This window comes from Chiroxiphia lanceolata, chromosome 3 (assembly GCF_009829145.1).
Source record: "Chiroxiphia lanceolata isolate bChiLan1 chromosome 3, bChiLan1.pri, whole genome shotgun sequence".
Lineage (NCBI taxonomy): Eukaryota > Metazoa > Chordata > Aves > Passeriformes > Pipridae > Chiroxiphia > Chiroxiphia lanceolata.
In genome coordinates, this window is record NC_045639.1 from 16,913,022 (window position 1) to 16,939,729 (window position 26,708).

Here is a 26,708-nt window from a genome sequence, read left to right on the forward strand (position 1 = left end):
TGAGACAGCTACAGAGTTTGGCCAAGCAGAGCTGCAGTAGCATGTACAATGGCTTCTGTGGTTGTTTCAGCAGAAATATGACAGACCTACTTAGTGAACTGAGATGTACATGAGAGAAGAATGTCGATGAAAGACAGTAAATTTAAAAATGTGTTAATTATCTCAGAGGTTGATTGGCCTTTGTTGTACTGTAAAATCTAGAAGTTGTTTTCCAACTCCAGTGCAAGTGTACATCTTCCACTTGAGAGCACTTAACCAAAATTCTTCAGATGATTTAAAAGTTTTATGTACAGAATTTTAGAGCAAGTAAGATTCTCCTATCTACCTGTGAGAGATGAGAGGAATTTAACTACACAATTTTTATAAAAATTAACAAGCATTATATGATTTGATTGATCTACAGCCCCTGTCATAAAGTATCCCTGGTGCAAATTTCACCATATGATGAGTGACTGTGTTCTGTCTACTGACTTGTTGCTGGTTTTGCATGATAAGAGTATTACAGAGTTAATGTTTGGACTATATCTTATGTGATACATTTTTGTACTAATTCTGAAATTTGTTTTAATTGCAGGGATATTAAACCGGACAACATCTTGATGGATATGAATGGACATATTCGATTAGCAGATTTTGGTTCTTGTCTGAAACTGATGGAAGATGGAACGGTAAATTAGAAAGAATGATGCATTCCTAAATACCTTTTCTTCAGTCCTTTGCTAGCTGCTAAAATGCATGCTAATAAAGGGAAAGGTGCCTTATGTCAAATGAGATGGAACTGTAAATGGTATATAACTAATCTTGGTTGAAAATATGACTGCACACTGCTTGGATTTGCAATATATTAAAAGCTTTTTAGATGCATATAGTCAACTCATGAATAAATAAAGAGAAGCTGTGCTGTCAATACTGAGTAGGTGTTTATGAACTATAAATCTCACTGTTTTAAGCTCTGAGCTCTAATCTTTATTGAAAACGTAAGCTTTAGGATGAGCAGGATGAGGTACTGAAATATGATGATGTTCTACTAGTACATTTAAATTTGCACAGTATATAGTAACTGTGACTAGAATATAATTCCAGTATGATAATCATGTCCCAGAGGCTTGCAAAGTATTTGAGTTAATAGATGTGATTATCTAATCTATAATTGCTTACTGGCTCTAAGCCTAAGAATTGACAGTTTTGTTCTTTCTCTTTTTTTAAATATTGGAAATAGTTTAGCAAATGTACATTATTGTGCTGCGTATTAACATAGTGCCTCAGATGCTTAAGTATCTCTGTATGAATTTAGAAGCCTTTGTTTGTGTTTAGTTGTTTTAGTTATAACCAGAACACTAGGCTAAATTTATATATACAGGCACAGTGCCACAAACAATAGTGTCTATAACGATGGAAAAGTTGATTTTAGTCCTGAAAATGTAACTTCTACAGGTCCAATCTTCAGTGGCAGTTGGAACACCAGACTACATCTCTCCAGAAATCTTGCAGGCCATGGAAGATGGAAAAGGGAAGTATGGGCCCGAGTGTGACTGGTGGTCCCTGGGCGTTTGCATGTATGAAATGCTTTATGGAGAAACGCCCTTTTATGCTGAGTCCTTGGTGGAGACCTATGGGAAAATAATGAACCACAAAGTTAGTGCACTTTCTGTCTGTCTCTAAGCTAATTTTTAATAAGTAATGGGGTAACTTGAAGACTTTTTTTGAAATAAATTTTTATGTACTAATTATGTTAATGTGCATAAATGTGGAACAAAAAATATGTTTCCATGTAGTAAGTTTAAGGTTATGGATTGCAGATGGCTTTGGTTTGGGATAAAGCGATTCAAAACTAAAAATCTGGATTTGGAAACATGGCTGTTAATTCATTCTGTGGAGTAAATCTTGGCTACCTTGCATCAGTCCTGTTGTGTTACTTTCTTCTGGTGAATGCATTGGTTGGCTTATGCAGAAGATTCTTAAACGTTCTTCCACATGGAGGTAGCTTTAGAATTCAACAGTGAAAGAGAAATTTAAATAAAGAATCAAAACCAGGAGACAAAAAAATATCAGTAGTTTCTATCCTTAGCAGAAGTCTTTTCCTTGAAACCTTACTGCATATATTTCAGAACTGGAGCATTTGTACATTTCTTTTTTTACGTAATGATTTTCACTAAGAAGGGTAATTTTTCCAACTTTTTCTTGGTAATAAACTATTTTCTATTATTTTGATCTTTAAGGAGAGGTTTCAGTTTCCTGCTCAAGTGACAGATGTCTCTGAAAGTGCAAAGGACCTCATCCGAAGGCTCATTTGTAGCAGAGAGCATCGACTTGGACAAAATGGGATAGAAGACTTCAAGAACCATCCATTTTTTGCTGGGATTGATTGGGACAACATTAGAAACTGTGAGGCACCTTACATCCCAGAAGTGAGCAGCCCTACTGACACATCAAACTTTGATGTGGATGATGATTGCTTAAAAAATTCTGTAAGTATGGAATTAACATTTTAACGAATCAGCTTTTATAGTATACTTTGTAACATAATATATGTAAATGGCATTTTATTTCAATGTGTTCGCTGTGTTCTGCATAAATAACAATTAAGTGCTGCTTTGAAGAACTGTGAGGGGAATACTTTCATAGTTTGGAGGCTGATACTCCAAACATACTCGTGTAAGGATAACTTCAGTTTTGTTAATTCATTGTAACTTTACATGTCTTTAACGAACAAGTTCTTAGTGGCTATGCCTTATACAGAATAATACATTTGCATGTAGATAGTCTGCAAAAAACAGTATTTCTAGCAGAGCGTTGTTAAGACTTATACTAAGTTTGCATAGTGCATTTTATTGCAGTGCTGTACTCTTATTTGCTCATATCACCGTTAGATTCCATTCAGTTTGTTTCCATTCAAATTTTTCCAGCTTTTTTTCTGACTTGAGTTTTGGGGAATTTAGGAGAAATATTGTGACCATTTCTTAAGGAACAAGAAAGAAATTATTTTTACCTTTGCTGAAAAAACTTTGCAGCTATTGATTTTTAACAGTTCTTATTGTTTAACACTATGCTTTTGAAGAGGAGCTTTGACAGATTATAGTGGTCTTATCATCAGAGAAATGCCTTGGAAGTATCTTGTGTGTGTGTGTTGAAAGATGCAGAAACGTGATGTTTACATGTGAGGTGAAGCATTTTCACTGTTTTTGCTTTTGTTTTCTGAACTGCCAATGCATCTCAGTTTCAGTGAGTTTCCTGGGCCTGCAGATAAGAGATAGGCAACATGAATTGATGTTGATAGGATGATCATTATTTGCATTCCCTTTCCTCCAACTGCACATTAAAACATGGAAAACACTTTAACTAAAATCTTTTCTGAATATCAGCCTCTTCTTCTAAGTAAGAAGCCACAGGACAAGCCTCAAGTTGCACAAGGGAAGGTTTAGATTGGATATTGGGAAAAATTTCTTTGCCAAAAGGGTTGCCCAGGCAAGTGGTGGAGTCAACTATCCCTGGAGGTATTTAAAAGACATGTAGATGTGGTGCTTAGGAAAATGATGATGGAGCTAGAAGTGCTACATTAATGATTGGACTCAATGATCTTGAAGGTCTTTTCCAACCTAACTGATTCTACAATCCATGATATGTCCTAGAGCCCTTTCCTATGGGCAAATTAAGCAAAACAGTGTAGCTGCATAGCATAACTTGCATTTTTTCTTTTTTTTTCCTCATTTTTTTCTCACCTGCATTTGATATTACCCATTTCCCTTCACAACTGAAGTATTTTTATCTTAAAACTTTTTTATACAGTCTTCAGATATTTATTTGCATATTATTTTGTCCAGGAACATATGAGGATTGAGTGGCTGGAGTGGATGCTGTATATAGCAAGTCTTTGTTTGTGAATCTAAAATACGTTTTGGAGGTTGTCCACACGTTTTAGTGTTGTCCAGTCCACCACTTTTCCTTTTTAGAGCCCGGTATCTCAACTGAGGCACTCAAAATGTGCCTGTGCAGGGGAAATGCCTTACCATTGTGAAGAAGCAGGGAACTGCAGATGAAGAATGTTCCTCTGCTGAGTTACTGGACTCTCAGCTGAGAAAACTGAGTCCAATTCTTAATTTGCTTTAGACATTTGGGGGTGAAGAGCAATGCCACTGAACTGTTAAGAGATGAATGCCAGTCTTTTTCAGTTTCCTAATTTGAAACATCTGAAGGTTTTGTTCTGTTTTAATATAAGGGTGTTATGTTCTTACCATTTCTTTTCACACCTAGTATCTCAGAACCGCTGAAAAAACTTAGCCTAAGGCATTGCATGACTGAGAATATTTTACATTTTTGCTTAGACTGATGGACATTGTATTTCATATTGCTTTCCCTCAAATTCCTTATATATAACTTGGAGGTATTTTCTCCTCCATATTTCACATATTTCATATATATCCTTTGAGGAAGTTTCACATACTTACATTACTGTTATAGAAGTCAGCACCAGAGATAAGCCCATGAGACTTTTTTTTTTTTTTTTTTAAATTCTTGGCAAGATTTGAGTTGCATAGAGCAAATCAGGAATGCCCAGTGCTGAAGATAGAAGACAGTGTTGAAAAGCCATTATTGTTATTGTTCTTCCTGAACTTTTAAAGAGACTGTTGTCCCAAGGAAAAATTACGTATTATATATTATTATCTATATATATATATATATATATATGTATTATATATGTAATAATGAAATTTGAAAAGTACATTAACAGTACACATAAGCACCAAGGGCTAAGCTGCATTGTTCAGGCAGCCTAAGTTGTGCTGGGTTTTAGCTTTTAACTGTTTGGTTTAGGAACCTTACTGAGAGGGATGGTAGGCTTCAATTCGTTTAGAATTTTGTCAGCATGGTTGTACAGTTAAATTTACACAAGTAGCAGGAGATACATACCTTGATCTCTATCAAAGAAACAAATCCTTTTACAGAATCTTACGTTGTTATCAATAGGTACGGTGTTTTAGAACCAACATAGTTCCTGGTGTGGTAACTGAAAACTGTCAAGTGCGCTGTTAAAATCACACGATTATGCATTTAGTATTTTTAAAGTTGTCTGTAAAGATGGTTTTGAAACTTGAATCTATGAAAGGTGAAAACAAATTATAAATGAGAAGTAAAATTTTACTTTTTCTAATTGTCGTCTATAATAATTGATATTTTTATTATGAATTAGTGGTAAGTTAATGCTTTGTAATTTGGTCTTGTCCTTAGTTTCCAAAATGCTTAACAGTGTAGACTTAATGTACTTACACAATCTAGCTGTATCATTAATGTTGTTTTTTCTTCTGGGAACTCTCTTATAATGTGAAGATTTTTGTCAGCTAAAAAAACAAAGTTGTGATGTAATGTAGTTGATGCCACCGCTGGAAAGGTAATTTTGAATTTCGTCTGAATATAGTCTTATTCCTGGTCCTTTCCTGATGGGTTTTGCAGTGAAAAATGTACAACTGGTTCCTTTCTTCTTTTTTGTTTGTGTTTAGAAAAAAATGGTTATGTACTTTTTTTTGACAGTTTAGAATCTTACAGTACTTTCAGTGTGAATAATTGTAAGGAATTCCTTTTGATGCTTGTTAAGGCCATCTCTAGTGTAGCAGCTTAAACCTTGCATCTTGGGGTTAAATAGGAAGCTTTTAACAGAATATTTAAAAATACTAAAACTTATAATGGTTCAAGTAAAATAATGGCAGGGTTATTTTAACCTGAGGAGAAATTCAAAGATTTGTCTTGGTTTGTCATTCTGTGGCAGGAAAAAGGGGCAACAAATGAAGAAATGGTCAAAGCACTAATGGGACTAGAACACCCTGTTGTATTAAGTCTTTCTAGTAAATGCCTTACTGTTGTTCCCTTAAAATAGAGGTAGCCCACTCAGAACTGGCATTGGTAATTCTACAGGCAGGAAGCCCTGTTGACTGAATATCAGAGAGGAGTATAGGAGGGAATAAAAGGTGTTACTCTTTGTACTAAGAGCTTCTTGGAAAAAAGAAAGAATAAATTGGTATTTGATATATGTAATATTCTACTTTCCTCCAACAATAACCTATTTAATTAGAAAAGCATTTTTATGCCAACCTCGTCTATTTTATATGTTAAATAGTTTTAGTTGGTGGTGCTTCATATTTGGACTGCAGATAAGGAAGACAGTGAATATAGTTAATATGATATTACCACTAACACTTCATATAGAGTTAAATTTGAAAATCTCTTCCTTTTAAGTCCAGTAGGATACTACTTACTCAACTGTCCTATTATTTTCCTAGGAAACAATGCCTCCACCATCGCACACTGCATTTTCTGGCCATCATTTACCATTTGTGGGTTTCACATATACAAGTAGCTGGTAAGTTAAGAGTTCTGATATTGCCTCTTGGTTAGTTACACAATATCTTAAGTTTCTGTATCTGAAACCAACTGCAAGGAGACAGCAAAGAATGTGGTTTACTGAGGAAATTACTAGGCCATCATCTACATTGCTGTCTGTCTAGAAGAATGAGCTCTCTGCAGGTAGAATTTACAGGAATGTAGAGGTCAGCACCTCTGTTCAAGGGAGTTTTGTTGCTAAAGGTGGTTACCAGACAATGTGTGAAGTTAACTGTGTATGACAAACTTAAGACTCGATGTGTGGACCCAGATAGAGCTTAGTTTATTAGATGTGAAAAACAGGTTTATTTCCTGTCTTTTGACACTTTTGTAAGTCTGAATGGAAATTTTTTAAAAATTACTTTTATTGATACTTGGTATTAATGTGGTATTTATTATGTTCATTTCTATTGCTAAATGAACAGTAACAGGGAAGTCCATGTATGCTCCTTGTTCATTTATGGAAGTAAATAAAGAAAGAATGTTTACAACCATTGAAAAATCAGGCCTGTGTTTCTGCTGTGAATGTGACTATGTCCTAGAATGTCCTAGACTTCCTATGAATTATTTGCATAAGTAGTAGCATGTGCACATGAGTAGCCACAGCATTTCTAACACGTCCATGCCCTAGTTGTCATGGGATAATTTCACACCATTTGTTGTGATTCTTGTCTTTAAAGAATTTGGGATACTTGATTTACTATTTTGAAATGAACCATTATTGTAATCTTACTGTTTAGGTTGTTGCTTCTTTCTGGCTAACATAGTCTGTCCATAATGATTTTTTTTAATCAAGAGTTCATTCCCTGTTATGGAACAAAAAATGCATTGAGGAGATCAGGCATGCTAGGTAAAAATGAGCTCAGTTTTTAATGAGCACATTCTTATAGGGTATTCCTTGATGGTATAATAAAGGCCATAGTAATTAACAATTTAAAAAAACTGTTTATTGGTTGATAGTTTTATAGCATTATTTTAAACACAACCTGTTGTAAAATCCAACACTATTTGTTTTTTTCCCCCAGTGTGCTTTCAGACCGCAGCTGTCTGAGACTGACAGCTGGACCACCCTCCATGGATCTTGATGCCAGCATTCAAAGAACTTTGGAGGATAGTTTAGCAACAGAAGCTTATGAGAGGAGAATAAGACGTCTAGAACAGGAAAAGCTTGAACTTAGTAGAAAACTGCAAGGTATAGTCATTAAAAAAAAACAATTGAGTTTTTTTCTACTTGCAGCTTTATGTTGCAACATAAACAGAGCATGGCTGTTTATACTGTGGCAAAAAATAAGTATACCTCCTGGAATGCTTTCTAGCAGAACAGAATTGTCATCATTATTTTTGTTGACAAATTAAACTTCTGTTACTCTTCTACCTGAAATATGCCATGTATGCAACTTCTTATAACATACTAACTTTGTTCTCATTGTGCCTTGGTTACTGTGGCATAAAGATTTCATTCTTAAAACTTGTAAGAGCTTTGTTTGTCCAGCTGACAATTACTGAAAAATTGGCACTTAATAGTTGGAAGTTACAAATTGTGGAATCCTCAGTGGAGGGTTTTTTTGGCATGTCTTAATTTATCAGTAATATCTCTTTGACCTCCTCAGATGTCAGATATGTAATTTGTCCCTCTCTCTTCCATCTTTTTTTTAGAGTCCACTCAGACAGTCCAGGCTCTCCAGTATTCAACAGTGGATGGCCCAATAACAGCAAGTAAAGATTTAGAAATTAAAAGTTTGAAAGAAGAAATTGAAAAGTTGAAGAAGCAGGTAACAGGTATGTTATAAATATTAATGTAAAAACTGCAACGGGAAACAGTATTTTGACAAGATTTTTTTTTCCTAATGTAATGCTAGTTTTATTTTGCTTTCTAAAAGAGTTTTCCAGTCTGTTCTTACTTTTCATTTTACCTGTCACTCTTCCTTGGTAGCTCAACATTTTCTATAAATTCAACTTGATAGTCATTAGTTCCAGTTGCAAGGGAGTAGGAAGATTTCAGTGACTCTGCTATTATTATTAGGGCAAAAGTTCCACTACTTTTAACTTGTGATGTTGCTAATTTACATGGATATAAATCGGAGTCTACCTGAGAATCTGTGAAATGCTGACCGGTCTCTGTAGTACTTTTTTTTTTGTTTTTTTTTTCTACACCTTCCTCCTGCAATGTATAGTACCAGGGCAGATGGTTATTTTGTTTGGTTATTTTTGACAGTGAGTAAACATGAGGGTGAAGACTTGGCCTATCAGTTTTAATAGACCTAAAAACAGTTGATGGAATGATAGAATGGTTTGGGTTGGAAGTGGCCTTAAAGACCATCTCATTCCAGTGCCCCTACCGTGGGCAGGGACAACTTCTGCTACACCAGGTTGCTCAAAGCCCCATCCAACCTGACCTTGAACACTTCCAGGGCATCCACAACTTCTGTGGGATGCAGTGCCTGTGCCACACCACCCTCATAGTGAAGAATTTCTTCCTAATATCTAGTTTAAATCTTCCCTCTTTCAATTTGAAGCCATTACACCTTGTCCTGTCACTACGTGCCCTTGTAAAAAACCCCTCTCCAGCTTTATTATGATTCAAGCATTAATTGATATTTCTCATTATCTCATTTTTTGTTGAACTTTCCCTGAATGGTCCAGGTTTATGAGAAGTGGTCACAGTTTTGATTATATTTTCTTCAAAGTCCCAGAGATTTACGGTGTGCAGTTGCTTAGTGCATTGTAACTGAATGCGAAGTAAAAGCAAGTTTACACTGAGGGTGGGATTTTGTGAGTACTTTCTTGAAACAGTACCTTTAGAAAAGTGTGAGTTATCTGGAAGGTGGGCTGTATGCATGAAACTACAGGGATACTGAGTTTTCCAAGTTGCAGAGAGTAGTGAAGGATGTTTTCCATGAGAGAGGACACTGTGGGCTATGAGACTGCACTCCCAGTAGCACCAGAACCATCCAAACAAAACTGCCACCAGAGTGGGTCCTGCTCACAGCTGTGTAGCCCCTTCTCAATCTGTGTGTGTCCTGGACTCTCTCATGGCTTTAATTCACTCAATTAAACAAGGAAAATGCTATCTAGGTATAGAGAATTTGATCAACTTATGATCAGATAAATCAGTACAAGGCAGGCAATAGAAGCATAAGAGGAAAGGGAGATGACAGGGAGAAGAACCACCTCTGAGCTCTGCTGTCAATGGGCTCTCATTCCTTACAAAACTGAACATTTATTTCCTTTGCTTCTGGAAGTTCATGAAGATTTTCTGAAAGCTAATATTTTGGCTATCAAGCATTGCAGTACTTTAAGCTTGAAAAATGTTTTTTAAATCTGTGCAGACAAAAAGATTGAATTCTTTGATTAGTGTTTGATTGCTTTTTTTCAGAACTCCCAAACTAGTCAAAAAGCAAAGATCTACTTAGGCCTGTGTCCTGTGTTTTATAGAGACTACTGGAGACATCTAGAGAAAGATTATTCTTTTTCCAGCCTTACTCTCCCAAAAACTGGCAATTCATGTTTTAAGAACTTTCAGAAGGAAAGCTTATATTGCACCCACCATGTTGAATATAGCTATTAGTGAAACAATTTGCTGTCTGTTTAGCTAATATCTTTCTAGTCTGCTTTAAAGGCTAACTACCAGTAGTAGTATTTGGTATTCTTGATTTAATGCTCTGATTTAAGTTAAAAAGAATTTTTTCTCACAGTAAGTCATAGCATAGGACTCATGGTATCCCACTCCATAACACTTTCTTTAAAATAGGTTCTTGAGAACAGAGACATCTTCAAAAAAGAAAGAAAGGAAATATAGCAAGATGTTTTTTACTTCAGGAAAATCAACAAGAGACTGTTAGGTATCAGGTGTGGAACCACAGAAACAGGGAAAAAATCCAGTTAATCATGTCAATCCAAACAGGAAAATATCTACATTTTGTGTGAGGAAAAATCAGACACAAGTAGCAGTAGATAGATCTCTGTTGTATGTCCATGTCTTACCTGCGGCAATGGAAAACAAAACAGCAAGAAAGGTTGGAGGAAACTACAAAAAAGATTTGTTCTGGTTTGTGTTTGTGAAAAGACTTCATTCAGTTCCTGAAAGTGTCTGGAATGCCAGCAGTGACACCCACTGAAAGAATAACTTGAACTTAATTCCCAGACATTTTAGTTGATGTGTTTAGACTCTGCAGCTGCGTTATGGGATAGAAACACGCTATGTATGAACTGCAGACTGCAGCACATAGATTATATCCTGTTAAAATTGTGTAGTCTGAAAAAAGCCTGTTATGGATACGCAGTTGGGCAGCTGCTCTGGCGTGATGCAGCAGTTTTGTATTGTACCATAAGCATTATTTTTGGATGTGAGCATGGCTTAACTAGCTCAGGGAGGATCACTCTGGTTTGAGTGACGCCATGTTGGCACTATGTCAGGGCAAAGTTTTTTTGTGAAATCTGTCTCCAGCCAAATGTCCCTCCACTTGCTACTGTAATGAGGAAAAAGACAACATCAGAAACCCCTGCTCTGCAACAGTCCTTAGCTCTAGTTTGGGCTCTTTGGGACCACTGAAAAGCAACATTTACAAGAACAGCTTTTGAATGAGACCAGTCATTCATAGAAAAGCATCAGGATCAACTTTATATTATTTTGTTCTTTACTCTTTAGCTGCAACTTAGATTTTAGTTTGTTGCTAAAAGTATTACTTGCTTCTTTTGGTAATGAAAAAAAAATAGAAAAGGTGTGGAAACGTTCCCCAACACAGCTCCTATCCCTTTTCAAATTGAAAAGAAGTCAATGTCTGGTGAAGGTGGTTTATATTGAGAAGGTTTTCTCTAAAGTATTGTTCTACTTCAAACCGTATATTTGCATATTTATTCCTCAATACAGTGTGTGCTTTTGGTTTTTGGGGTTGGAAGTGAATAATGTGATCAAATGAGGAAGGTGTAGAGTTGTCCAATCCATCTCCAGTTGCCACAGAACTTTCCCAGTATATATTTGAATGTTTGTCTGATCCAGACAACACAGCCATTTGTTAGAAAACATTCATTTGTGCCTTGTGCTGTAACTAATATAAGCCAATTTGATAAAATTGGGAAAAGAGAATGTTCTATTTTACTTGATTTTATGGGGGTTTGGAGGTAGATTTTAAAACTAAATTAGTGACAGAATAGAGAAACAAACCAAATGATATTCTTTTCTGAGTGCTTCCAAATGTAGGGGAGCTAGTTCCGGGTTTTCTGGATAGCCTTTAAAAGATGTAATTTTTCAGTGCTGGATCTGATGAACTTTAGGAAGGTTCAGTTCAGGTGCAGAGTTGAACATTATGCTTTGGGCTCATCTCTTGGGCAACTAAATGTAATAACATACTGCAGTGAGTGTTTGCATATGTTATCTAAAATGCTAGTTACAAGTAGGGTGATTAGAGTGATTAGATGGAAAATTACCACTTACTACACATATATCACAACTAGCTTTTGGTTATGTTCTTTAACCTGCTTTGCTGCCTCTTCTGAAGCTGTAAGAGTAAACACCTGCTTAAAAAGGTAATAAAAAATGAACTTGAAATTGTTTCTTCAGGAGTGTCACTGGGGGGGGGGGGGCTTAGAAAAATACATTTTTCTTGTCTATCTCGTTTTCCAGGAAATGACAAACTAGCATATGCTTTCAATTTTAGAGGTCAAAGTTATAATTTTTGTTCGCTAGGTTACATAGGAGAAAACTTTGAGGAATCTTTAATATTGCCAAATATGTAAAGGGCAGCAATGGAAGAAGAAAACAGAGCTGTGGAACAAAGTAGTTCATGCACAGAAGAGAGATTTATCTTGGCTCAGCAGAGCCATATATAAACTTTCTTTTCACTGGTGACTTCAGAGTAGACTACATAAGAGAGGCAGTTAATAATTTTTGGCTTTGAGCTGCATCTCTTATTTAAGTGCATTCTTTTAAATTTTTAAACAAGAGTCAGTGAATTAAAACAATAGTGAATATTTTTATGGGTATAAGCTAAGGGTTTTAATTTGCTTATAAAATTCTCGTGTTTCAGAAATTAACCCTCTTAAAAATGTATGTATTTTTATATTTGATTTTTCCAAGAGCCATTCTCTTGGGGTTACATTTATGAAAATATAGTTAAAGGCTCTTATTAAGAGTATAGATCGGTTCCTGTTCTTTTGGTAAATACATATGGTCTGAAGACCTGCCACAACTGAAATAAAAGGTAAAATGTCCAGTGATTTCACAGAATGTGGAATTAAGTTACCTTCATATTTATCTTGCTTTAAGTGAAGGACTAGGAGGTAAATACTCACTAAAAATTTTCAGTTGTCATATTTTATGGATTTCAGCTTTTCTTGTAGCATTTGAGAGCATTTATATGTGGCATGGAAATATACTGTCATTGTGTAACTGACTGTTGGTAAGAAGCTGACTGTAATAGTTTTCCTTTATTTATAGTAGTAATAAAGGAGATCACATAAACACAAGTGGTTTTCACACTAGAAATAAGTAATATCAGCTGAAGTTAATTTTAACTGTATCGACAGGAGAACACTTGCCAGCTCTTGAGTGACCCATTACTTTTACTGTTTCTTTCTGGGGGAGTCTGGGGGAAGGAGGGAGACTGTTTATAATTACAGTGTAATAAAAGATGCATTATATATTATACCACAGTGCATAAAAGTCAAATGTGTAAGTCATGTTAAAACATGCATTACAGAATTAAGAGAGCATCATTATTATAATGTGAGAAGAAAAGTTATCATTTTCTTTGTTGTTTTGCAGCAAGCTGTGACCTTTCATTCTGTTCCATTAAAAGCAGATAATGGTAGCTGAATCAGTCTGCTCCCTATTCTAAACCAGATAAAAACTGCATTATTTTGTGATTAAATGGAAACAAGAAAAAATACTGAAGGGGCTTCAAGAAGCTAGACTATGCTATTCTAGAATTATTATTTTTTCCCTTAGAATATTTAGAATTCTGCTGCTTTTTCTAGAATCCGGTCAGCTAGAACAGCAGCTTGAGGAGGCCAGCACTGCAAGGCGGGAGTTGGATGATGCTTCCAGACAAATAAAGGCTTTTGAGAAACAAGTCAGAACACTAAAGCAAGAGAGGGAAGATCTTAATAAGGTAAAAGCATTTTGTCAGCAACTCTTCTAAACCCTAAAGTCTGGTTTATTTTTGTTCATTTTGCCTGAAATAACTTTCAAGTGTAAAACTAATGAGCCAATAACAAATGTGTAGCATGACCTACTTTGCTTTCTGCCTGCCTTTTTTTTTTCTTTAAGACAATTATTAAGACAATAATTTTGAGGACATTATTTAACATGTTGTATGTATGTATGACTGCTGGGTGGTCCTAGATGATTGCTTCCAGATAGTGAACAACTCCATGATCCAAATTACATGGTGGCTGCAAAAAAGGTTTTACAGCTTCAGATAAAGGTGATAATGATAGGGGTTAGAGAAGAGCAGAGCAGAGAAAAACTATTCCAGACAACTAATTTAATCTGAAGTATGGGTGAGACTTTAGACGGGAAAAAATGTGAAGAATATGGCATTAAAGCTGTGTCACAGAAGTGTTTCCAGAAGGGAGACGTGAAAAATTGCCCAGATATGAAGATTGAAATGTAATTTGAAGTAGCTACAATTAAAGAATACTGGATTTTATTTCTTCTCCTCTGTCTCCCCAATTCCTCATTTTCTGATTTATAACCTACTGTCTTTCATGGCTCTTTTTTGTATTCATGATTAGATCAACCTGTAATCAGGTGTGAAATACATTAGCCTGTTTCTCATCATGGTTATATTGGCCCAGTATTTTAGAGTCCACACTCAATGTTGATGTGCCAGCTGTGTTTAACACTGTTTCTTTTGACCCTTAAGGCTCTTAAAATCTTGAAAGCTGCCAGTTTGTCCAAGAAATACTATCTCTCTTCTAAAACAACTTGAAGTGATTAGGAGCTCTTTTTAACAACCTTAGAAATGTTTTTAGATTTATATAGATGTCAACAGTGCCAAATATTAATTCTTCCTGTTGATCTTCTTTTCATCCTCAAATTTGCTTTTCCTTGCTTCTTTGTTCTGCTCCAGTTTGGCTGAACATCATTAAACTATTTAAACTGTTGTGGTCCCTCACTGGTAGTGTAGTAGCATAAATGCAGGGCACAGCAAGTTTTGTGAAGGTATTGTGCTGTGGAGTTATCACAGCACTAGCAGTTTTACTTCATGTGGGTTCTTTTAAAGGAATAATTGTCATATATTGCTACAGCATTTTGTTGCCTGAAACTTTCTGTAATATTTGATATTAAGGTACAGTGTATGGAAATCATGCTCACCATTGCAGGTCAGTTTTCAAAAGCTTCTAGAGTAAAAATTTTTATAGAGCAGACTTTTCCATTCAACACAAAAACTTTTTTTTAATCATTTAGCAGTTGAGATTCTTTTAATTTATTTAAGTAGTTATTGAAAATCTATGCTAATGACATTTTTTCACTAAGAAAGCAAGGTATTTTTAAGTAGTTATTGAAAATCTATGCTAATGACATTTTTTTCACTAAGAAAGCAAGGTATTTTTATGTTATAATGCAAGTGCTTGAAAACCATTGTGTTTAACCTGTTATAATGGAGAAAATTCCTACTTGGTTTATGTTTATGCACTTCTACTGACTTTAGTAGTGTAAAACCTTATTTATAGAGGCACACAATCTATATCATAGATGCATTCATGAAAAGAAATTAATATATGGTTTCTGTTGACTCTGGAGGAGGTGTTAGATGTGCATCCGGAGACAGAATTGGCCTTGCAGCTTTCTAGGTTTATTACTTAATTCTTTTTTTAAACTGTAGGAACTGGCAGAGTCTAGTGACAGATTAAAATCCCAAGCCAAAGAGCTGAAAGATGCACACAGCCAGCGGAAATTGGCAATGCAGGAGTTCTCAGAGATGAACGAGCGGCTGACAGACTTGCACTCTCAAAAACAAAAGCTTGCCCGCCAGCTCCGAGATAAGGAGGAAGAAATGGAAGTGGTGATGCAAAAAGTAGAAAGTTTAAGGCAAGAGTTACGCAGAACAGAGAGACTTAAAAAAGAAGTAAGTGGTGAGAAGACTGTTTAGACTCTGTGAAATAAGTTATCTGTAAGGTTTTCTGACCAAGTAATTTTTTTTTTCTAATTTGTAAATTAACTTCTTGATTGTTGTTTCGAACAGTACCAGTTTTGTTTTCTAAGAATTTTAAGTGTTCAGTTGAGTGATGAAGATTTCTCTCTTATATTAAAAACCATCAATAGATTTTGGAAAAAAAAAAAAAAAAGAATCCTATCTATTAAAAACGTATGTACTTTTGTAGCTGGAAGTCCAAGCTGAAGCTGCAGCTGCTGAGGCATCCAAAGACAGGAAATTGCGAGAGAGGAGTGAACAGTACTCTAAACAGTTGGAAAGCGAAGTAGAAGGGCTAAAGGTTAGTCTGTTTTGATATTAACACCTGCAAAGTTACTAGTCAACTAGGACTTGGATCTGTTTGATTGCTTTCAGATGTAGGACAAAAGGGTTTTGTCAGTTTGTCGCTTCAGTTGGTGCTGAATGTTATTGCAGGCGTGCATCGCATTGTTGTCCAGAAAAATGAACATTTGCCTGATGCGTTATTTCTTAATAACTCGACAGTTTCTTACCAAATTGCTTTCATTGGTACTTTGTTTAATTTTACCAGCTAAAAGCTTATTTTTTCGCACAGGATGGTTGAATATTTGAAGATTAAACTGCTGCATCTAAGCAGGTTTCTGTATAAGTGTTCTGTCTACTGTGTTATTCCTTGTGTTTCTTGCATAATAGATGTCAACTGATGTAACTGTAAAGGAAAAATTTTAGCTTATTCTGCCTCTCAACCAGAAGTTGAGGTGTTCTTGCACAAGAACAACACTCAGCATGAAGAGGTCATTTACACTGATGAGATTGCTCACACGTGTATGTGATTTTACAAGCAGAAACCTAAGGCAGCCAAGAATGTTAAATGTTATTTTATTCTGTGATTCAGCATTTTATACAATGCTCTGAAGAAATTAGACTTTCTCAAAAATTGAATGAGAAGGTTTTTAATTTACATATGAGGATTGCTGTTCATTTACAGCAAAATCCTGTTCCAAATGTTCCATTGAGTAGGGTAATTCTAAACTTCTCATGCAAAATGCAAGATTAGGCCTATTCTGGTCTTAATTTACAGGAACAGCGGAGTTTTTTTCATTAGAATTCTCTGGGACATTTGTCAACGTTAACTTACAGCACAGAAAATTTGGTGGTTTTTTGCAAACATTCTTTTATTTGGCCTTCTTTTGATAAGGAAATCCATTCAACTTGAAATTTGGGTTTATAAAGTTTCTACTGCTGTGAATTCAGATTGTTATCTGAAAATTAGGATGTATTTCTTCTGCTTCAATGAATCTTCACCATCAGCAAAGAGTTTGTATGACAGTTTAAGAGGTGAGAAGAATTTATGGGAGATCTATTGAGAATAAATGATACACTGATTTATAACAGGGCAAGTTTATCAGAAGAGGAAAGAGGAATTGTAGCATGCTTAGTAATATTTTATGATTCAGTAGGCAAACTTTGGATCATATGTGGTTGTTGTGATACTGCACTGTCCATTCCTTAAAAGCTCTTCATGGCTCCTTAGTTAAGCTCAGGGAGCTCTCCTAGACAAAAGTCAATATTTACAGAAGAAAGGAAGATTCCTCCAAATGAGGAGAATAGAAAAGACCATTAATGATGGCAGGTTAAGGGTAAAGAGGATGTCAAGGGCTGAATAAAGAGAATTTAGGAAGCACTTTGCAAAGGGTACTTGGGGTGATTGTGGGAAGTTCTTTAAAGCAAAAGCAGAAAGAACCTTAGGAAACTCATGGGTCTGCTTGTTGGCAGGATGAAAAAGGCAAACTCTGAGTAATAGGGATGTGGCAGAAACTCTTCACAAGTCTTTGATATGTCAGACTTTATTGCTGAAGCAGGGGAGATTGCCACACAGAGTCCACTGTTTGCGGCAGATGAGCTGGATCAGTGTGAGGATGATGTGCAGGAAGCAGTGGAGCTGGCAGATGAGGCAGATGTGAAGTCACTTGGAGTGGTGGTGTTGCTGAGAGAGTTCTAAAGGAACTTAAATGAGAAGTAAGAGAACTGCTGGCCAAGATGTGCAGCCCACTGTGCTACTGTAACTCTCATCCAGATGATCCTGGGAAAAAAAGAGGACTGGGTGCAACTTCCTTAGAAAAGGCGTAGAGGCTGTGGCAAAGAATAAGGTCAGAGAGTTCCTGGATGAAGCAGAGCCTATTGGGAAGAAGGCAGTGCACCTTCTAGCCAGCCAAGTCCTGCAACACTGACTTGCTGGGATTCTGCAAAGTTGTCAGTAAATGTGCGGACAGAGGAGATCCTGTGGATGTCATGTGTTTGGATTTTCAATAAAATCAGGCTCGATATGAGTCCGCAGTGTACCCTGGCAGCCAGGAGGGCAAACTGCACCCTGGGGTACATTAAGCAGCAGCTGTCTATATGCCAGGGGATGCATTATGTCTCAGTTGCACCATTTGTCCACTTGAAACAAGCATATATGAAAACATCTATTTGGAATTTGTGCTTACATCAATTCAAAATATATTCTCTGTTTATTCTATATCTCTCTAGTTAAACCGCTGTTAAATACCGTTCAGCTTTCTCTTCTACTGCACCATCTGTCTTATGGTCTGAATAGTATCTTTTCTTTGTGGTAAAAAATGTGCAATACCACTAAAACATTTTATGTACTTGCTACATGATGTTGCAAAGCCTAAGCTTTTTTTGTGCTCCATTGCCATGTATGTGTAGGCAGTTGGGTATGTTGGGCAGTAACAAACAAGTTCAGTAGTTAACAGCCCGTGCAGGAAAGAAAATTCCTGAATTCCTATGCTTGCTTGCTTATCTTTCTTTTTTTTTTTTTTTAAATCTTTCTTTCTGCAAGCTGTCTCCTGTTAGGATGGCATCTTCTTTCTCCAGTTTACTGTTCTGCATCCTCCTAAGGGCAGGACTTTACTCTTAGATCAAAACAGAGTTTTGTTTTGATGAGTTAGAGAAAACAATGCAGTAGCAGCACATCTCTGGCTCATACATTTAGGGGGCTTTGCAGTTTTTTGCTGACACTAACAGCAAGGCCCAGCTTTCTCATAGAATTTGTCGTGGTAGAAATTCAGCTCATCGGAATGTTCTACAATGACATTTAGCTCTTAAAGCCTGTTCGTACATCAGCAAAAGATAACTACCCAAAACCATGTCCAATTAAGGGTGACTGAGAGGTATTTAATATCTCATGGTAGGAATGGAGGTATAATTAACAAAATATCTTCGATCCTCTTAAAGGTGTGACACAGTCACCATAAGGAAGTACATTTTCCAGTTTCCTGCACTTTCTCAAAACACAGTGTTTTTATGAAGTTATTTTCCTTTCCTTAAACAATGTTTAATTACATATTTTTAAAAATAGAAGAAATTCCAAACCAAGTTGTCCATATGTTTACATTAAAAAGTTATTTCCATACTTGGATTTCAGTGCATGTCATGCCACTATCTCATTTTGAACCTGATCTTGCTCCTCCTCTATGTTATGGCAGGACATTGAGTTTAGTGAGTGCAGCATTTGGTGCAAATGTGTATGTATCCTGAAGCAGTGTGTAAAGACTATTGAAATGCCAGAAGACCTCACTAAGAGAGCTATACAGCTGCGAAAAGTGAAGTAATTACTCTTATTGTTTAAAGCTTGTTTTTCCTATTAATCCACTATGATGTAAATGGTCAGTTTTAAGTAAAATAGGTCAGGTTTCCCTCCTGACTGATACAATCCATATAGTGTTTCTGTAGCTAGATTTTAGCCTTCAGTTAAGCCTCTTCTTGCCTTAGTATAGCTTTTCCGCAAATTATTTGTCCTTCAAAATATATTAACTGTATATCATAATCCTTACTCTGCATTCCTGAAAAGTCACTAGAACTTGCTGCTGTCAGCTGTGTGAGTGGAAACATTAAATGTCTTCTAGTTCTGTGGTCACTTTCTGACTGCATGTAAGGGGAGTCAGAATGTGAGTTTAAAGTGATGATCAAATTGTCAATGGCTTGAAAACTGTTACTGCATTTAAATAACAAAACGATAGAGTACCTTTGAAATTTATGTTCTAACAAATCTTGAAAAAAATTGAGATAGATGTGTTTAACTCAAGTCTCTAATGGGATATTTTCTGAACATAAATTTATGAATATTGAATTGTTATTAGGGATAATTTTCAGCATTCTTGAGTGTTAATTTGGGGCTGCTTATTTTAGCAAAAACAGGTTGGTCGCTCACCTGGGGTAAGCAGTATAGAACACCAGCAAGAGATCACTAAATTAAAGGCAGACCTGGAAAAGAAAAGTGTTTTCTATGAAGAGGAACTATCTAAACGTGAAATGTTGCATGCTAATGAAATAAAAAGTCTGAAGAAAGAACTGCGGGATGCAGAGAGCCAGCAGCTTGCCCTCAAGAAGGAAATCATGGTTTTGAAAGACAAGTTAGAGAAAACAAGAAGAGAAAAGTGAGTATTGCATGGAATTTACCTTTTTTCAATCTTTTGAAGTCTCCTAGTGTTTTTTCAAACACACTGTCACTCCTTAACTGCAGTGCAGGCATAGTCATTTTGGCTGAGCTAATGCCAGGGTTGAAAACTGTCACCTTTAAAAATAAAACAGAAGAAAAAAATCCACATCCTGTACTGAAACAGTTAATTTTGCACCAGAACTGTTTTACTGGCTGACCATTCCAAGGTATGCAACTTGAGTTACAGACTTGTAGCTCTGGGTAAGTTGACCCCTGAAGCTTATGTTGCACTTTCATGCAGTTTTTTGACATTTTTTTCTTTTATTTGGTATTTCCATCTTTTGATGCAAAACTAACGTGTTAGAGATCAACTATTGTTTACATTTCTGCCAGCACAGGAACAGTCACTTAATGCGAACCGAGGCTAATCCATGCTGGGTTCCATCCAGTGTTAACATCAGTCAGCAGACTACTGTAGGCGTAAGCTGCTTTATCTCTTCTGACATGGTAATTTGTCAGACCTGCTTTTTTCTCTCCCACATGGTGGGGCTTATAACTGGCCTTGAGAATGTTTCTTCAGGCATTCATCAATAAAACCAAATTTTCTGTTGGATAACGAAGAAGTAGAAATAGTAATAAATTGAATGTGTTCATGTTCATTCCTAAAAAATTCAGAATGCTTTATAGAGGGTAACATAGGTGTATCTTTCTGCTGCTGTAGCAAGATGACATGTTAGAGAAACCATGGAGAAGTTCCTACTGCAAGCTGAGCCAAACTGTAGCGAGTCCTTAAATATAAGTAGCAAATGAAATACCGATTTTTTTTCAAAGAAGTTAATGCAAATAGGAGTAGAAACACTGCTTCTCTGATAAATTGTGTTCAGCAGGGGACATAGATCATACAGCCTAGAATGAAGTGGATGAACTGTTTCTTCCTAGCATGCAGCTATTCGTAGGCTGGACATAGTAACAACACAGTAGTTCACTGCTTTGTTCTAGGTTAAGAGGTAAAGCTTGCATCAGCAGCATGTTTTCATTGTAACACAACTTAATGGTCTTGCTGACCAGTGAGTTACAAATTCACAAAAGGCTATTCTGTCTTGTAAAATAAAAAGGTGATAGTATGACACACTTTTAACTCCAGCAGTGTTATTCGTCAGAGGGAGGAATATTAAATAAAAAAATCAGTAATACTTCCCTCGGCAGGCTAAACTGTTGGTAAAGATCATACCTCCAAGCACTGACCAGACCAAACACTCCTTCTTTCCTAATTCTAATGTTGTACAGCTGCAGACATTCTAACTAGATGTCCATCTGGTGAAATAACAAATGTTGATGTGCTTCATGCTAGCTAGTTCATAAATCTTCTTTCAATCTGGTTTCTCTCTATAGAGAACTAGATGCAGTTCTAATGTGGGTGCTGTATGTATTTCGAATGTTAGTGTAAGAAAATATTTGAAAGCATGAACAGAAATGTGTCACATAACAGGTATCCAACACTTGGCTCTTCATGAGCAGGGCTTCAGCATCATATTAAGTCAGTGATTGATGAAGGCATGATTTGATCTGTGTTTTGTTAAACAAATCTGCAGAATCTCATGCAAGTATTAGGGCTCCACAGAATTGCAGTAATCCACTGTTCAAGTTATGCTATAGGTAGACTTCTGCTATTTAGAAGGGAATCTTAAATATTAGGAATGCAAGAATTGCGGTTGCTACTCAATTTGCAATATTTGGGAGCTTTCCATAAAAGAACATGGATTTTTTGTTTCTGCTTACACCTGTTGTTTTTAGCTTTTGTAGTCAGGCATGAAAAGCTTTTTGTGAGTCTTCCAGTGCAGAGGTGTTCAGTGTAAGCGTTGAAAAGGAAGCACCTGGAGGGTTTATGCTGAGATAAGTGGAATTATTTCAACAATAGGCTTTTAGTGGGTGTGGAGTTGAAGTGTGCTTATACAGTTTGGCAAAAATATTTTAGTAGTCTAAAAATAATCTTCCATGCATATTAAAAAAGATTTGGGTAAGAGGATATGGTTGTATTACTTTGTAAGGACTATATATAAGAGTGAATTACACAGGTTACTCCAAGCAAGGATCAATAAGAGCTTTAACAAAGTCTCTATGTACATTTTTGTGTAACTTGTGTGTTTGTGGTATTGGTTATGGTTTTTTTTAATAGGTATTTTTTCTTTGTTTCCTTCAAACTTAAGCTTTATAACTCCTGGTACTTCAACAGCATAAGTCTTCAAGGGAGAGAAACTACCTTTCTGTACAAAGTGATTGCCCTTTGCTAAACTCATAAACTGCATGCTATTGAAGTTGGAAGCATAGGAACACAGTATCAGGCCAGTGATCTGTGCAGCACAAGATTCCATTTCTTAGAATTGTCATTATGAAATATTTCAGAAGAAGGTGCAAGAAACTGTGCAAAATAAATCATGTTTGTAGAAGTTTCTTTTAAGCCCATCATTTCATGATGGATTTATAAAGCAGGGGGCTTTATAAAACAGCATTTGCTGTTTTTAAATTGTGACATAAAGAAGCCTGGGGGCTGGTATTTGTTTCGGGTCTACTTTTCTTGGTTTCAAAGCAGTAAGATAAAATATTTCATCACTTTGTACAGATACAATAAAGAGCTGGAGTGACAGTGATACAATAAAGCTGTATTTCACATTGCTTGCATGTGGTTTGCTGCAGTTTTACTGATAAAAAGAAAGCTGGATCATATATGATTTCTTAACTTGAAGAGCAGATACATAGCTAAATGTTAGATCAGAGTAAAAGCTTGATGGGAGAGGAGGGGATGCCAGGCTTCAAAGCAAAGGCATTATTTTGATCTTGCTGGCTGTCCAAGGTGCATCTGTGGAGTCTGTCACAGTTCTGTAGTTTGCTGAGTTGATATTTGGGTGTGATAGATTATACTCACATTCTCCTCTGTTTCAAATTTATCTTCATTTCTGTATTATACTACAGCAGTCTGACTTAATGGGGTAGCAACAATCACCAGTTGAAATAAGTCCAATAAGTAAAATACAGAAAACTACAAATATGTTGGACTCTTTCACCAACCTAAAGCTTCCTTAATCCACCACCATTTATGGCTGCTTTCAGCCTTAGAGGCTTAAGGAATAAATTTAAGACAAATATAGAATTAAAAATCCTAAACAAACACATGAAATCTTTAAAGAAATTAATTTAAAATTAGTTTGGTCTTCTGCCTGAGAAATTAGCTTTGAATCTAAGCCTTGAAAACAGAAGCAGGACCTGTTATTAATTCCCCTGACAACCAATGCTTTAATCTCTTCCTGTCTTTTCCCTAGACTGCTCATCATATGCATGGAATCTGTTGATATAGAAAAGGAGTGGTGGTGAATTTCAAACTTGGCATTTAAACAGTAACTATAGCATGTTACTTTACTAGGATGAAGTATTAAGTTTCAAAGGATGCCTAGCAACATAGAATTTCACTATGGGTCTAACATGATGTACTAGATTTCAAAGAGTGGTTGAAGCACTAAATGAATTTCAAATTAGGAATAGGAAATTCAAACCAGCATTGTTCTTAACTGGGTTTGCTGTAGCCACTGACATTTCTCATCCTTTAGTAATGTTCTCTCAATTTGATAGAATTGTAGTAGTTCTGCATCTCAGAAAAAGAGGCAAGGATGTGATTTCTGTGTTGCACAGTGTAAAATTCTGATCTGTATCCAGAAAAAAAATTGCAGTGCTCAAGACAAAGTTTCCCCTGGAAATTATTTTTACAGTTAACCTTTTATACTGCTCATTTTTTCAAGCCTTTTTAAGGCCGGGCAGTGGTATTTGATGAATGGGTATTTACTGTATATGTGGCATTTATAATATAGTTCTGTCAACCTACTGATGAACTTTGTACCAGTGACCTGAATAATTGGTGAAAGGTGAGTACAAGATGCAAATGTACCAAGTCTGAAATCAGTAGTTACGAGGTGGGAGTTACACACCTAAAACATTGTGTACACCACTGGAAGGAATTTACAACGTCTTTTGGCAAACAGAGGACCTGTAGCTTCATTTATTTTCCAGTTCTCGTGTTCATTGTGCTAGATTAAAGTTGATTATTAAGCAGATTCAACCAGAGGTTCTCCTCTACTGAATGACATCTGTGGGAGAAGGAAAGGCTTGGGGGAAACAGCTACTGTGAAACTTTCTCAGAAAGAATGGTCCAAACATGCTGTAGAATCTGGTGATATTAAGAGTGTATAGGCTATCCATCCTCTTTTTGCTCATAGTTAATATATGGTACCTGAATTAACAGTTCAAATGTGTCTTCTGGCTGTTCTAAATTGTCCAAAGACTAGCCCATATATAAGCTTTTCTCATCAGAGACCCAGCTCCAGGTCCTCCAATGTAGCTTCTATATACTCTGGTTTCATGTGTGGTCATTTTTGCTGGTCATTCTGTGAAACTTGGAGTTGTAGAAATGTATAAATTAAAATAATATTTCTATGAGCAGGGCATTTTAGAATATCGACACACACTTTGGTCTGCAGGATCACAGCTGCTCAGTGTGTGAAGGATTCATCTAAAGAATAAAATTTCTGTAAGTGGATTGATAAACAGTAGCTTGGTGAAGCTCTGTTAATTCTATACTGTCTAACACTAAAATTCAACAGACTATCTTGATGGTAGTGTATCAAATTACTTATTTTTAATAGACTGTGCTGTTATCAATGTAGTACTTCAACATGTGTGTGCATTGGTCTCTTTGTGTTTAAGTGAATAATGGGGTGAGTTTTAGAATAGAAAACTTTCTAATTCTACTTTACTTTATTTCTTAGCCAAAGTGAGAGAGAGGAATTTGAAACGGAGTTCAAACAAAAATATGAACGAGAAAAGCTTCTGCTGACAGAGGAAAACAAAAAACTTACAAATGAACTTGATAAGGTAAATGCTGAGTAGTTGAGTCCTGAATTTACAACTCTTGTATGCTGTGTACAAATTGGGCAATATAGAGCTGTACTGGTTATTATTAACTCTTAACTGGTAGCAGAAATTGATGTTATACAAAAATTGCTGATTAATATTTCATTTGAATAGAGGATCTACATGCGTCCAAACTTGAGAAGGCATGTGTACATATGTGCATATATTAGTATTTATGTGTGGGAATTTAATTAAATGGTCTTACAGTTCATAAGATTAATTCTAGACAACACTGTAAACCAACAAAAAAGGGTTATTTCATTGTATGACCCAAATATAAAAACACATAGTTAATTATGTGATTACTTAGAGTATATTTGCATGTCAATTGTTGTGAAATACCAGGGCCCCTCCTACCTTTTGAGGTTAAGTGTTACTGGAGATATTAAAAAAATACAAATGATAAGGCATATTAATTGAAGTGTGTTGAGCAAGTAATAATTATGATTCGTGCATTTGGATTGTCTCTTTATTGTTCATTTTGACCGGTTATTCAGGTTCATTGTGGATTATCCAAGTCTTGCTAAACTTGTCTATTATTTTTGTAATACCTTAGATTTTCTAAAAATGTGATGAAAGTACAGTGTTCTTCAAAGTAAGCATGTTTGCATGTTAGTGCTCAAATTTAAGTATATTTTCATACAAGTATGACGCATAATATATATGCCTGTATGTAGGCTTCGTCCAAGAACAGTAGAGCCTAGTCACTTAGATTGGTTTTGTGCTCTCTCTCTCCCCCCCCAAATAACTTTGTATTTTTCCTGTCCAATGACATTTAATAAGTAGGCATATTTAAATGATAAGGCCATTTAAATGATAAATAGGGTGTGGAATTATTCATATTTGAAGTAAAAAGCAAAATAGATTTAAAACTGGCAATTTTTTTACCATTTTGATTTGTTAATATATTTCAGTACTAAAAGAAGCCTTTCACTTGAGATTCATTCTCTTAAGAAGGCCTGCCTACAAAATCTTTCTGGTCTCTGATTCCAGTTTGACTTTCTGAATAATAATTTATAATAATGAAGGTTTAGTTCCCATTACCAGCTCAGGTTAGCTGTGGCTTTTGTCTTGCAGAATGTGCATGTGTGAATGGCAGCTATGTGAATGCGAGAGGTTAATTGCTAGGTATAACATATTGCGCTTAAATATGTGCATTTAATTTCAATTTCCCTGTCTGCAAGTAAGAACAATGAAAAATAGGGGAATGTGAAACACCTGGAGAATCTCAGGACTGTCTTATGCTTGTATCTGTTAAGCCTGTCTTTCTCCATGGTTACTAAACAAGGGAGAGGTTCGGCAGTCTTATCTGAGCTATAACAATTTTTATGCCTTTGCTTTGCTCTTTTAATGTAGCTTTTTCTATACAGAACATTCCACACCTATATGGTGCAAAGCAGAAACCTTCTAAGAGTTGTAGAGGTATGTGGAGGCTCAGAAAACTGATTTATTTGGTAGAGTAAAAATATAGTTCTAGTCCTTAAAAGTGGCCTTTCAATACAGCTAAGGCCATAGGTGAGAAGAGATTCTGGCTTTTATTGTTACATGATGTTTATTGTGATGGGCAGTACCAATTTTTAAACAGATGAACGATGTGGGAGAGGGAAAGGTGGGGGGGCTTTGAGTCTGCACAGAGGTGGAGTCACAGCAGTTTATACTTTTAATAAGTTGTTTAAATTCTCATTCAGCTCACTGCCATGTTTGAGAGGCTGAGTATGAATAATCGGCAGCTGGAAGAAGAGATGAGAGACCTGGCTGATAAGAAGGAGTCTGTGGCCCACTGGGAGGCCCAAATTACTGAGATTATCCAATGGTGA

General features: G+C 36.0%; 1 protein-coding gene across 11 annotated transcripts in view; it reads left to right on the forward strand.

Moving 5' to 3' along the window:
* CDC42BPA (CDC42 binding protein kinase alpha) overlaps positions 1 to 26,708 on the forward strand; it is a 187,267-nt gene that overhangs the window by 106,139 nt on the left and 54,420 nt on the right. For 9 of the 11 annotated variants that reach the window (XM_032683892.1, XM_032683893.1, XM_032683894.1 and 6 more), the window contains 12 exons: positions 575 to 668; positions 1,435 to 1,635; positions 2,220 to 2,468; positions 6,273 to 6,352; positions 7,398 to 7,564; positions 8,029 to 8,151; positions 13,348 to 13,481; positions 15,201 to 15,443; positions 15,700 to 15,810; positions 19,683 to 19,930; positions 24,747 to 24,852; positions 26,580 to 26,704. In XM_032683892.1, the coding sequence (XP_032539783.1) occupies positions 575 to 668; positions 1,435 to 1,635; positions 2,220 to 2,468; positions 6,273 to 6,352; positions 7,398 to 7,564; positions 8,029 to 8,151; positions 13,348 to 13,481; positions 15,201 to 15,443; positions 15,700 to 15,810; positions 19,683 to 19,930; positions 24,747 to 24,852; positions 26,580 to 26,704 (1,881 nt within the window). The remainder of the gene's footprint in view (positions 1 to 574; positions 669 to 1,434; positions 1,636 to 2,219; positions 2,469 to 6,272; positions 6,353 to 7,397; positions 7,565 to 8,028; positions 8,152 to 13,347; positions 13,482 to 15,200; positions 15,444 to 15,699; positions 15,811 to 19,682; positions 19,931 to 24,746; positions 24,853 to 26,579; positions 26,705 to 26,708) is intronic. The other 2 variants (XM_032683890.1, XM_032683891.1) reach the window with 2 other exon arrangements.